This window comes from Cupressus sempervirens, chromosome 9 (genome assembly GCF_028749045.1).
Source record: "Cupressus sempervirens isolate cs-2001-9-10 chromosome 9, ASM2874904v1, whole genome shotgun sequence".
Classification (NCBI taxonomy): domain Eukaryota; kingdom Viridiplantae; phylum Streptophyta; class Pinopsida; order Cupressales; family Cupressaceae; genus Cupressus; species Cupressus sempervirens.
Window position 1 is genome coordinate 539485054 of NC_143126.1, and position 14008 is coordinate 539499061.

Sequence of the window (14008 nt, forward strand, 5' to 3'; positions counted from 1 at the left end):
TTGCTCACTCACTCTAATGATGTGAGTAAATTATGGCATGAGCGGTTTGGCCATCTTAACTTCCGCTATTTGCATCAGCTCAACCAGCAGAGCATGGTCACAGGGTTGCCTTCGGTTCAATTCTCAGGAGGTGTTTGCCAAGGTTGCATTCTTGGTAAGCATCCTAAGGAAAAGTTTGACAAAAGTAAGGCATGGAGAGCTTCACAGATACTAGAGTTAGTTCTCAGTGATTTGGCTGGTCCATTTCAACATCCTTCTTTCAGCAGGGCCCGATATGTCCTCACATTCATTGATGACCTTTCTCGATATACATGGGTGTACTTTCTCAAACAAAAGTCAGAGGTATTTGACCATTTTCAAGACTTCAAAATTTTTTGTAGAAAAGCAATCTGGGAAAGCCATCAAGATTTTGCGCATAGACAATGGTGGTGAGTATGTCAACCATCGGTTTGAAAGATTTTGCACTTCAGAGGGGATTGATTTACAGCATTCAATTCCATACAATCCTCAGCAAAATGGTGTTGCAGAACAGAAGAATAGATCCTTGAAGGAAATGGAAAACTGTATGATTCACTCTAGATCTCTTGCACCACAGTATTGGGCAGAAGCCATTAATTGTGCTTGTTATATCCAGAACCGTGTTCCTCACCGAGCCTTGAAGGGAGTTACTCCTTTTGAAGCTTGGAGCGGTCGAAAACCATCAGTTAAGCACTTTCGAGTTTTTGGCTCCCCTGCATGGGCCCACATTCCTACAGAGAAACGTAAGGCCTTGGATCCGCAAAGCAGACCTTGCATATTTGTAGGTTATCCTGATGGTGTGAAGGGTTATCGGTTGCTCCACCCTACTACACATGAGTTATTCATTGAGAGGAGTGTTCAGTTTGAGGAGGGATCTTCAAGCTCACTTTCTATCACTTCTCCAACTTCTACCTTGACATTAGAGTCACTTGGAATACATGACAGATCTTCTGATGAGTCAGATTCACCTGAACAGTCTTCTACCTCTACTTCTGATGCAGAAAGTGATTCAGAGAACTCACCTCCTTCCTCTCCTAGTCATCATTCAGAGGTTAATGATTCCCCTCCAGATTCTCCATCTTCTTGCCCACTTTGGGCTAGACAGACCTTGCAGTCTGCAGGTGATTGGGTTGGGGATCCATCAGACACCAAGCGAACTCGTTCACAATTCCAGGATGCTCCACATGTCTTCATTGCTACTGCCTCAGATCCACAGTCCTTTCATGAGGCTTCTGGTATTTCTGAGTGGGATAAACTATGCAGGAAGAGTATAGTTCCTTGATGAGGAACCACACTTGGGATCTTGTCCCTCTTCCTAAAGGAAGAAAACTTGTTCGATGTAAGTGGATCTATCGGACAAAATTTGCAGCAGATGGGTCAGTTGACAAACACAAGGCTCGCTTGGTTGCCAAAGGATTCTCCCAGGTTCCTGGGATTGACTACTCTGAGACTTTTGAGCCAGTTGCCCGAATGAATTCCATTCGAATTGTTCTTGGCATTGCTGCAGCTAATCGTTGGGAAGTACATCAGATGGATGTGAAGAGTGCTTTTCTTCATGGTGACCTTCATGAGGAGATCTACATGGAGCAACCACAGGGCTTCCTTCAGGATTCTTCACTTGTGTGTCGTCTTCGAAAGTCTCTCTATGGCCTCAAACAGGCTCCTCGGGCCTGGTATGCCAAGATGGACTCCTTCCTTCTATCAGTTGGGTTCACTCGGTGCCATTCTGATCCTAATGTGTACATTTTGCAACAGGGTGATTCACTTCTAATTTTGGTTTTGTATGTTGATGACTTGCTGATCACAGGAAGTTCTTCACCCACCATTAAGGCTGTCAAAGTGGCCCTTCAGGACAGTTTTTTGATGACTGACTTGGGCTTGTTGCATTACTTTCTCGGGATTGAGATCCTTCAGTCTCCTTCTGGGATCACCATCACACAATCCAAGTATGCTCTAGATTTACTCTCGAGGTTTCATATGGCTGATTGTAAGCCTGCTCCGACTCCCTTCCTTTCTGGAGTCAAACTTGAGGCTCAATGTTCTTCTCCACTTGTTGATGGCACTTTGTACCGCCAACTTTTTGGGAGTCTCATTTATCTGACTCATACGAGACCTGACATCTCCTATGCTGTAGGCATGGTCTCTCGATTCATGTAGGAGCCCCATGAGTTACACTGGAAAGCAGCCAAGCGGATCCTTCACTACATTCAGGGTTCTCATAGTTGTGGGATTCACTATGCAGCAGGTATTGAGCTTGATTTGGTGGGCTACACAGATTCAGATTGGGCAGGTGATTCTGAGGATCGCAAGTCTACTTCAGGGTATAGCTTCTCACTTGGGTCAGGTCCTATTTGTTGGTCGAGTAAAAAGCAGTCTGCTATTGCTTTGTCTTCTACTGAGGCTGAGTATCGGGGGGCTGTAAATGCCGCCACTGAGGCCATTTGGATTCAACATCTTCTCACTGAGTTTGGTATCCAGATCAGACGGCCATCAGTCATATTTTGTGACAACCAGAGTGCCATTCAGATCTCACGGAATCCAGTTCATCATCAACGGACCAAACACATAGAGGTCCACATGCACTACATCCGGGAGCTCATCCATGGTCATGTCATTGACCTTCGCTATTGTCCGACTTCTGAGCAAGTTGTTGATATCTTCACCAAACCCTTCACTGAGAGCAAGTTCCTTCATTTGCGAGCTTTACTGGGGGTGCGGGATGCTTCATCTTTTGGGGGGGCCTCTTCCTCTCACTCGGAGTCCTGACTTTTTTGTGGGGGGGTTTCTTTTCTCTCTCTCTTTTGAGAAATCTTATGTACATGGGTACCTCATCAGGCTTGACTTGCCGGGACCCATTTCTACATCCACCTAAGCTTCGCTTATGGGGGGGTGTTAGTGTAGTTTTTTATTTTTCCTTTTTTTGCTAGGTTTTTCCTACACTTTTTAATAATCTCGCTTAGGTTAATAAAGCATGTCTTATTAGGTGAATGGTTGTGAGGTGTCACCTTCCTACATGTGAGCATCCATTAGCTATCTTGGGAAGATACTTTGCTATCTTTAGCCCGATAGATGGTTGCTCCTCATTGGTTGGTGTTGACCATAGAAACGTGAATCGGAATCGGATCGGAATCGGCAAGGCCGAATCGAATCGTGAATCGGCAATGAATCGGCGATGAATCGGCAAATTTGAAAAAACCCTTTAAATTTAAAGATTTTAACAATTTAAAACTTATTTCATGCACCCTTTATTGAATATAACTTAAGCACACTATAACATCATCAAATAGAAGTTAAAACTTAACATACATAAATATGAAACATAAAATCCATCACATACGTAACTATGTTATCTAAGATTCTAAAATGTAAATTGTAGGCTAGCTGAAGTAAATAGAAATCAAATGATCATAATGATTTAAATCATAGAATGTATGTAAGATGATCCATAAGACATCAAATCATAAATTTATGTAAGAATCTAAGATGAAGATCCATGAAAGTTTGAAACTTTGAAACATATGTCTATCAATGATTCAGTATCAATATCTGTAAACAAAATATAAAAACAAGGCTCCAGCTCAAGCCTCAGGCTCATAGTCATCATCATCCTCAACATCATCCTCAAGCTCGGCTACAGCCTCAGCCTCAGCCTCTGAGTATCCAGTCTGCCTAGTAGCAAGGCGTCTAATATAGGTCCTAGAGGACTGTCGAGCCATATCTCCCGCATATAAGATGGGCTCACGAATGTCGCTAGGGCCTGTGTCTGTGCGTGCACGTGTGCGTCTACCAATGCCTGAAGAACGTGCTCTAGCTGCCTCAGCCTCTATATCCACCTGGTCAATCCACGCACGGTCTTCCTCAGTGAAGACTGGATCTACAACCTCTATGAGCCACTCTGATTCTGGATCAATCTCCTCCAGAATGATCGGAGAGGAGTCAGTGCCCAAAATCTGTCTGATCCTAAGACGGAGGTTGTAATGAACGAAGACAAGATCATTCAACCTCTGCACTGTCAACCTGTTTCTCCTCTTCGAGTGGATGTGCTCGAACATGGACCAACTGCGCTCACATCCAGAAGCGCTGCTTGGCTGACTCAGAATACGAATGGCAATTTTTTGAAGTTTTCAGGTTGTGGCCCCAAACATTTGCCACCATCTATCTGAAATAAGGGAAAATAAAAATAATTAGTCTCATTTACAAATTACAAATTACAAGTTAACTCTAAAATTACATAATCAACTTTAAGTTTAGAATCTAGATTCATGAACATTGAATATATTATTTAATTTTTACCTGGCTGTATTGTTTCCCGAGCATCTATGGCTACCCTGCTAGAGAAAAGTGGCCCTTCTTTATTATTGAACTTATCAAGCTCAATAATTGCAGCACTACTATCCTCATCAGTACTCAACCTCTGGATCACTGTATATAATCCGGTGAGAACCTCCTCATCCGCCTTGAAGTCAGGACGGAAACGAAATGCCGAATTCAAAAAGTAAGCTGCTGCATGGATGGGTCTGTGGAGCTGATTCTGCCATCTCCTATCAATGATGTCCCAAATAGGGGCATACTTCTCCTGCACTCCTGCATACTGAGCTCTAATGGCCTCCTTGGCCCTATCCATGCCCTCATATATGTAGCCCATAGAGGGCTTCTCCCCATCAGCAGTTCGTAGGAGAGATACAAGAGGCTCAGTGGCCTACATATAAAGTAAAACAAAAATTTGAGTCAAAACTTAAACATAGAATAATTCAATAATATAAGGTAAAACTAAATCATTAAACAATTAGCATAGTAAATTGTAAAATATTAAATGTTAAATTGCAATAAAATTACCTTAAGTATTTCTCTAGCAGGTTTCCAAAAACCATCATCATCAAATATGCAATCCACCACATCTATCCCTGCAGTGGTCGTAGCATAGGAAGATGAAATCCACTCCCGCCCAACAAACATGCTCCTCAAATCATCTCTTGATGTCAACAAGGACTGCAAGGTGATGAAATTCGAGGCAAACCTCGTGATCCCTGGACGAGCTAACTCTTTGTCTCCTGTGTACTTCCTCATTGTGCTAAGGACAAATGAATGATTATAAATAAACTTACATATGTTTTTTGCCCTTTCCACACATGACTTGACCCACTCAAGTTTGCCAATTTCCTCCAACATGAGGTCAAGGCAGTGTGCTGCACAAGGGGACCAAAATATGGTGGGGTGCCTCTCCATCAAAAGTTTGCCTACAACAATTTTAAGATAATTAGAAATTCAAATTTCAAACATGTTAGAACTTAGAACTTAGGAAACTTAGAAATTCTAAGTTAGAATTAGAAAAAGTTCAAAATTCAAATAAATTTATTTTCAAAACTTAAAAAGTTAAAAGTTTACCTGCAGCAACATAACTTGCTGCATTATCCGTCACCACTTGCACCACATGTTGTTCCCCCACCTCTGCTATAACTTCCTCAATAACCTCACATAAGTATGTGGCGTTTTTTACATGAGCAGAAGCATCAATGGATTTGAGGAACATGGTATATCCTACAAGTAACAAAACAACGAATTATAATTACTATTAGCAATCAACAAATCAAAATTTGAAATAGTCAATCACGATTCAAAATTATGTATGTAGGAAAGTAGAATGATCAATCACCTCCACAGGATACAAGAAAATTGAGGAGTGTTCTTCCCCTCCTATCTGTCCAACCATCAGTCATGATGGTGCAACCCTTTTCGATCCACTCCTTTCGGTTGTCCTCAAGCTCATGCCTCATATCCTCAACCATTTCCTCCAGGAGGTATCCACTCAACTCAGCCTCAGTTGGGGCTTTAAACCCCGGACCACAAATGGCAACTGCATCTATCATGTTCTGCCAATAAGGAGTCCTGTCACAAATAGATAATGATATTGATTAGAAATTTAGATGTCAAAAACTAAAATCATAAAACAAGTAGATATAATTAAAGTTTTACTTTTACTTTTAACTTTAACTTTGAAGATAACAAAGAAAAAATAATCAATTACCTGGCTGCAATAAATGGAATGTTGCAAAAGTACCAGAATTTGCAAATCTCTTTTCTGGCAGCATCATGAATCTCCTTGTTCAAACCCATGCCCTCAAGCGTGGGTTGGGAGCCAGGAGTAGTGCGGGGCACAAAGTAACTATCCATTCTGCTTTTCCGCACTCTAGGCCGCAATAGGTTGGTGTTGGACTCTGTCTCAGTATGAGACCGACTACCACTAACACTCACATGAGCACTAGCACTAGGATGAAAAGGAGGCCTAGAAGAACCCTCCCCAACACAACCTACGGATGCGGAAGCTGATGCAGATGCACTTGCAGATGTAGATGCGGTTGCGGATGTGGGAGCACGGGAGCCAATACCTCTTAACCCTTCAAGTTGCATTTTCTTAGTCAACTTGTCTTGTTCAATTTTTTCTAATGCCACTAAACAAGAGCGTTTTGCCTCAGCGGTTTGTTGAGTGCAAACTGTGACATCATGGCCAGGTATGCCAGCAATGTGGTATTTCAATCTATAGATACCTCCCGAATTTATTTTTTCTTTGCAAAATATACATTTTGTTTGATATTTGGTTCTCCCAGGAAACTCTTCATTATATTTCCAGCATTCATCTTTTTTACCCATTGTGGAAATTGGAAAATGAAAGCAAAGGGCTGCTGCAATAAAAAAATTCATGTAAAAAATCAAAGTTTGCAACTAATAAACAAAAACTACAAAACAACAAACCCTAGTTTGCAATTTAGTAAAACTAAAAATAAAAAACATTCAAGATTTGGAAATGAACACTAAAAAAATTTAACAAAAAATGCATACTACACTAACATGCAAAAAAAAAACCAACACTTACCTCTTGCAAATGAGTTGAGGAGTGTTGATATTGACTCCTTAATGCTCCCAATGCAATTTATGGCCTCCCCAAATGGACTTCTGATCTCTTTGGTGCTCTTCCTTCTTGCCGGTTGGAAACCTATGGATTCTCTTTTCTCTTCTTCTCTCTCACTCTTCCTCTCTTCTATTCATACTAAGCAAATAGAAGGCTCTTTAGGGTTATAACAAAGAGGAAAGTCAACTTAGAAAGCAAATAAAACATGTGTTTTTTTTTAAAAATTGAACTTTCTATCCTTGCTGCCGCGGCCGATTTCTGGAGATTCACGATGGCGATTTTGGCGATTTTTGCCATGAATCGCCGATTCAGGCGATTCAGGCGATTCACATGAAAAAATCGCCACCAGCGATTTCCGATTCCAAAAAAATCGGGAGCCATGAATCTTATCGCGATTTCGGCGATTTCGGCGATTTCATGGCGATTTTTGGAACTATGGTGTTGACACCTCCTCCCTCTTCCTAGCCTATATAAGCATGCTACCTGGCTTGTATTTGCATCGCTTGTTTTTGCATCCTCTTAATGCTATTCTGCTTCCAGCATTTGCATTACTCTCTTGGAGACTAACTCTATGATGCTATTTTGATTTTGTATCATTTGCATTCATAGTTTAGATATTTACTCTTTGCACTAGTTTTCTGGGTTATTAATCTTTTCAGATTCTAACAGATCTGAGGGGAAGGAAGCTATGTTTTAATTGTAAGGAATCATGGGAACCAAGACACTGATGCTTAGGGAAGGGGAAGATCCATTACATAGAAGTGATGTCAGACAGTGAAGAGGATGAGGAACCACGAGTCAAAGAAGATGATCAACAAATTGCAAAAGAGGGAAACATAAATCATGGAAAGAGGATTGCTGCACTAGTACGTCAAGGAGGAACCATTGCTCTTGTGGGCACTCCGAAGTGTACTATTTTTCGAGTACGAGGAACTCTCCAAGGACAACCGGTCATAGTTATGTTGGATAGTGGGGCCACACTTAATTTCATTAATTCATCATTTGTGGAACGAAGAAGTTTAACTCCGGAGACACATGCAGGATTCCAAGTCAAGGTAGCCGAAGGAAACCTCCTATCATGTACCCATTTGTTTCCACAACTTAGCATTACCATGGGAAACCATACAGTGACCGAAGATTTCTTTGTAGTAGATCTAGATGACATGGAAGTAATTCTTGGCATCCAGTGGATTGAAACATTGGACAAGTACATGCAATGCTTCAAAGGAATCAAGTTTAAATTCGAAGTGGATGGAAAGAAGGTGGTCCTCAGGGGAATGTCAAATGGAGGGCCCAAGGAAATCTCAGCACAATGGATGGAAGCTATTCTTCGACATGATAAAATTGTTTGGGCAACACAATGTTTGATATCAACAAAATTGATGAAAGGACAACAGATCGACCATTGGGATGATGAGCTTCACACAGTGTTGGATAAGCATAGTACAATCTTCATCAACATCCCTCCAAGTATCCCTCCATACAGAGGATTTGAGCACATCATTGAATTGGAGGAAGGAGCCAAACCCGTCATCACAACACCCCACCACCATCCAAAAAGGTTTAAGGAGGAGATAAAAAAACGATCCAAGAACTCCTAGAGAAAGGATGGATTAGGCCTAGTTCCAGTCCCTTTGCATCATCAGTAGTTTTGGTTAAGAAGAAGGATGGACCCCTCCGAATGTGTGTGGACTATCGTGCACTAAACAAGAAAACCATTAAAAATAGGTACCCCATCCCCAGGATCGACGAACTATTGGATGAGTTACATGGTGCACTCTATTTTTCCAAAATAGATCTTTGTTCGAGATACCTGAAAGCTTATAGGCAAATCCGAGAACGTTTTACATGGAAAGGCCTCAAGAATGACATCTTACAATATGTACGGGAATGCTCTACCTGTCAGCAAAACAAATTTGAGCATACCCTACCTACGGGATTTCTCCAACCATTGCTCATCCCTAATCAAAAGTGGGAAAGCATTTCAATGGATTTCATCACTGGGTTACCCAAAGTTCAGGGGAAGGACTGCATTTTTGTCATGGCTGATCTTTTGACCAAGTATGCCCATTTCTTTTCCATTTCCACTGGGTACCAAGCATCACAAGTGGTCGAGTTGTTCTTTTGTGACGTTTTCCGTTTACATGGTCTTCCACGAAATATTGTAAGTGATAGAGATAGTCGTTTCCTTAGCAATTTTTGGATGGAGTTATTTACACTAGTGGGAATGGAGTTGTCACCAAGTACGAGCTACCATCCATAGTCAGATGGACAGACTGAGATTGTGAACAAATGGTTGGAGGGCTATCTGAGGAATTATGTTTCAGCATAGTAGAAGGAATGGGTGCATTGGTTGCATCTGGGTGAGCATTGTTACAACACTATCTATCACATGTCAACACGCATACCACCCTTCAAAGTGTTGTATGGTTATGAACCTTCATCATTCATGGATTTGGCATTGGGAGATAGTCGTGTGCCGAAGGCTAAAGATTGGCTATAGGAGCATTTAAATATCATGAGATCTCTCAAGGAAAATCTACAAAGGGCTCAAAATCATCAGAAGATATTTGCAGACTCACATCGAGTTGAGAGAAGTTTTGAGGTGGGTGATCTGGTATACCTTCGACTTCAACCGTATAAACAATCCTCCTAGAAGTCGTCTGGTAAGGAGAAACTAAAACCACGTTTCTACAGACCCTACAGAGTGGTTCGAAAAGTAGGAGAAGTTGCCTACGAATTGGAGCTTCCTGAAGGGAGTCGAATCCACAATGTTTTTCACGTTTCATCGCTGAAGAAGGTTATTGGACAACCTATCACAGTGACAAAGGAATTGCCTCTAATTGATGAAGAAGGGAAATTAATTTTAGAAACAGTAGAGATCATAAATGTCCGGGAGAAGAACCTCAGGTCCCATACCATTAAGGAGTTTCTTGTGCGATGGAAGGATCTTCCTATTGAGGATGCCACCTGGGAAGGCAAGAAAATTCTAGAGCATCCAAGTTTCCAATTGCTTGAGGGCAAGCAATTTTTGGGCACAGAGGACTGTAATGTCCCCAATATTATTAAATAATAATATTTTGTTATGTGGCCAAAAATCAATGTTTTTAATCTCTCGGGCCCATTGCTTATTTTTGTACTTGTCGGCTTATTGCTATTTTGTAATCCTTCAGGAAGTTTCTAGGAAGCCCTTTATAAGGGCTTCTTGTAGGTTGTTTTAGGCATGCTTTTGGATTATTTTCTATGTACTACGAGTTCCTGTTGGAGTTCTCGATCGTTCGCCATTTCGGAAGTGAAAGATCTTCCCTATTTGGCTTGTGCGGTTTCAATGGGACTCTCACCCTTTTCCATCTGTATATTTCTTGATTTGATATCGATATATATTTTTGTGAAGCAACTTTGTTGGTATCTCTTGTTTGCATATCTTGATTTCTTATCAAATATTGTTCATCTTCGGAATCGTACCCACACCATCGGCAGTAACTTCCTGACAAGCCATGACTTGCAAACTGTACCCCGTCACAACAAGGCTACTGTACGGACTGATCTCGTACAGCCTTGGCTGAAGCTATCGTACGGCCTTGACACTGTATGACCTTCCTGGCCTTGTCTACCGTATAGCCTCCCATTGTCCATACGGTCATACCCCAACACACCGTACGGCCAATAAGGTACCATATTGCCTTTCCATCCTGCACATCGACACCATACGACACACATCCTGAGGCACTAGAAAGACTACCCAAGGCACAGAGGAGAACTACCTAAAGCATACTACAGGACTTCATAAGGCAACTCTAGAATAGGAACATTGCAGGTATAATGGACTATCCTTTACAAGTAAGAATGGTGGAAATGCATTCTTCTCTAGGAGAAATCTGATGTGTAAGCCCTCATTCCACCCTCTACAAGTAGACACAGAGGATCACCCTCTGCGAGTAGGCATGGTGGAAATGTATCCTTCTCTGGGAGAAGTTTTGAGATAAAAAGCCCTTGTTCTACCCTCTACGAATAGGTATGATGGATCACCCTCTATGAGTAGGCATGGTGAAAATCATTTGTGTGACTCCATGACTCTAATTTTATGTGTTTATTTAGCAATTATGGTGAATAATGTTATGCTGAGAACATATGTTATGTGATGAGAATATATTATTGACATCTTTGGTTGTAGCTATGTGTGCCTGCCTCATTAAAAATCTCTCTTGCTAAGAGGAAGTGTTGAAGTTTGTAGCTGCGATAGAGATCCTTATCTCTGCTCTTATAAAATGGAAATATCTTTGTTATGACCGTTATGGTCAACTTCACATGAAAGAGATATTTGTGCTTAAATTTTATGTAGAAACACATGTGTCATACGTCGTGCGAAGAGGCATGTATATGAAAATGTGAAATGTTGAATATAGAAGGGTCTTACTTTTGGACTCAAAGAGACCTTCCTGTGTAAGATGAAGAGTCTTAAGTAATCTATTTACATGATTGCATGGTATATTCTAAATCAATAAAGTGAAAGCCTTGAACTATAAACATTTCTAAATCAATAAAAGAGATATTTTGCTTTTATGCCTGGGTTTTTCCTTTCAAGTGGAAGGGTTTCCTAGGATAAATCTTTTGTGTCTTTTGTGTATTGTTTATACTTTGTTATTGTTGTTTACCTATATGTCTAGGTCAAAACATTAACATAAAAACAAATTCCAATGTCACAGTTGAACTTGACTTTTTTCAAACATATAAAAAATCTAATGGAAACTCACAATAAAATCTTTCAATCTATTAGTTTCATTACTATCTCAAGTTTATATGTTTTACAAAAATTATTTCTAATCTAATACCATTCACAATTTCACACATTCACGATGTATTTGTGGATGCTGACAATTATATATCACTGCATCAATAATTAATCCTGCTTAAATATAGTTTCTTCTACTTATTTCCTCAGTTTAACAAAAATTAACCTTATTTTGTCTATCATAAGATCATGCACAACTTTTTGATATATGTCCAATAATGCTATGTTCCAATGTGTTGGATATTGTGAATTGACATGCAAATAAAATTGAATATGTTACAAATTATCCCTTCAACTGATTATAATCAAATATGAAATACAACAATTTTAATATTGGTAAATTAAACTGATATATCTTTTATACAGTTGCCAAATTATACCCTCTAATATGTTGAACTGCATAAAGTTTTTTGTTGGTGCAATTGTCACGTGCAAGTGCTAGTATAGTTTCTTGTTTGGAAAGATAAAACTCTTTGAGAGAGTTTCAATTACCTCTGCTAGCCTCTGACCAAGCAAATTAGAGAGAACAAGTGTCACTCCCAAGGTTGCATGGATACACGTACCCATACCCCTAGGACACATACCCACCTACCCAAGTACTCAGCACTCAGTAGCGAGCATCATAGCTAAGGACCTCGATTAAGATTTCTGATTTTGGTTTTGGTTTTTTGTTTGCATATCAGCTTTTTCATCATAATCAGCTTGAAACATTAATTAAATTCTGACTAACAGTAAATTGTATCCTTGAAACATTAATAAAATACTGATTAACAGTAAATTTTATCACTGTTCAAGTCAGAAATTCTTCATTTGCAAGATGTCATTGTTATATGATTTATAATCTTCTTGTTCATAATTAAAGTCTGCCTTCTCTGTTATGCATCTAAACATTTAGCATATATTATTATTACAAACATATTGCAAATATGAAACTGAAAACAATACATTACATATGCAAACGTTATCATTGTTTTTATTTTTAAAAACTATTCTTATGACTCATATTTTCAGATTTTCTATAAATATTAAATTATTTTTAAAAAAAATTGATGCACAAAAGTACCCCCGTCCCTAGTTTGAAAAATAGTCGTACCGTACCCGTACCCGTAGCCTAAGTACCCAAGTACCCCCATTCCCGTGCAACCTTGGTCACTCTGTTATACATCTCCGAAGTTCCTGATATGGATATAGGGAAGGGCACAAATACATGATATGTGTATGCCGATATAGAAAATATGTTTCCTTGACCATGCTTATAAATCTATTAAAAATCACCAAAATTTGGGCACACATCCCCTACCCCAGAACCTGACATCCCCATCCCCTAGTCATTCTGGGGAAGGGCGGGCATCCTTATACCATGCTCGGTGCCTATCCAGCCCTCAAAAATGCCAAGAAATGTCCCTATCATTCAGTGACAGCTAGCCATCCCCGAAATGGCTAGGGAATGTCCAAGGTACAGCTAATTGTCCGCAAACAGTAGGGGATGTTTCTTGGCATTGAAAAATAATAAATAACATTTTTCTTTAATTTTGTCTACTTCAATACCTTCGTATGAGAATCAAAACAATATATTCAAATGTATGAGAATCAAAACAGCTATTCCAATTCAGGTGTATGAGAACCAAATATAGTTAATGAAATACATAATTAGAAGTTGCATCTGATTAATTTTCTCAGTCATGCTTATTGAAGATGGTAGCTGTGATAGAGATTTTTATCACTGGCTTTAGAAGTATAACCGTTATGGTCACTTTTAGTTGAAGAGGACATTTGTAAAAATAATTGAGATAACATTAATTATAGTGACGTGTCATACATCATGCGTAGAGGCATGCATTTGTAATATGAAGGCACGTTTTGGGAAATTGAAGAGACCTTCGATTATAATGTGAAGAGTCTCTCTATTTGTTATATATATCACATCAAGTGAAAAGTATTTACACATGAGCATTTTATGATCAATAAAAGTGATATTTTTGTTGTGTGGTTGGGTTTTTTCACTTCATCTAGAAGGATTTTCCCAAGATAATCTTGTGTCTCTTGTTTCGAATTTGTTTCTTCCTTATAGCTGTTTATCTTTATTTATCAGTTATACTTAACATGGTATCAGAGCCAAGTTAGATATCGGCAATATTGAAGTCTCTTTGGCATGGGTTGAGAATCATGTCTCTATGGCAAGTGCTGAAGTTTAAGTTATGTGAAAGTTTCTTTTATCTTGATGTATATAGACATTGGTTCATGCCTTGCTTAGACTAAAAATATGGAGGTTAAAGAAAAGATCAAGTATT

At 39.6% G+C, this 14008-nt stretch overlaps 1 protein-coding gene and 1 long non-coding RNA gene across 3 annotated transcripts in view; both read right to left on the minus strand.

Annotated features, from left to right (window-relative positions):
* Nucleotides 1-14008, minus strand: part of LOC149539746 (uncharacterized) — a 53178-nt gene that overhangs the window by 12375 nt on the left and 26795 nt on the right. The gene's annotated exons all lie outside the window — the stretch shown is intronic.
* LOC149539747 (uncharacterized) lies at nt 3406-6764 on the minus strand. Its single transcript, XM_089800944.1, has 6 exons — nt 6044-6764; nt 5672-5904; nt 5404-5556; nt 4855-5255; nt 4312-4717; nt 3406-4177 (listed from the first exon to the last, which is right to left on the minus strand). The coding sequence occupies exons 1-6, from the start codon at nt 6715-6717 to the stop codon at nt 4143-4145; spliced, it is 1902 nt and encodes a 633-aa protein (XP_089657070.1). The 5' UTR covers nt 6718-6764; the 3' UTR covers nt 3406-4142.

Excerpts from the sequence above, each read along its gene's own strand:
- LOC149539747 (XM_089800944.1), bottom strand. The coding sequence starts at position 6,717 with ATGAATTTTTTTATTGCAGCAGCCCTTTGCTTTCATTTTCCAATTTCC. Across the intron at positions 5,905-6,043 it reads ATTCCATTTATTGCAGCCAG|GACTCCTTATTGGCAGAACA; the intron begins GTAATTGATTAT and ends TATTTGTGACAG. Across the intron at positions 4,178-4,311 it reads TCGGGAAACAATACAGCCAG|ATAGATGGTGGCAAATGTTT; the intron begins GTAAAAATTAAA and ends CCCTTATTTCAG.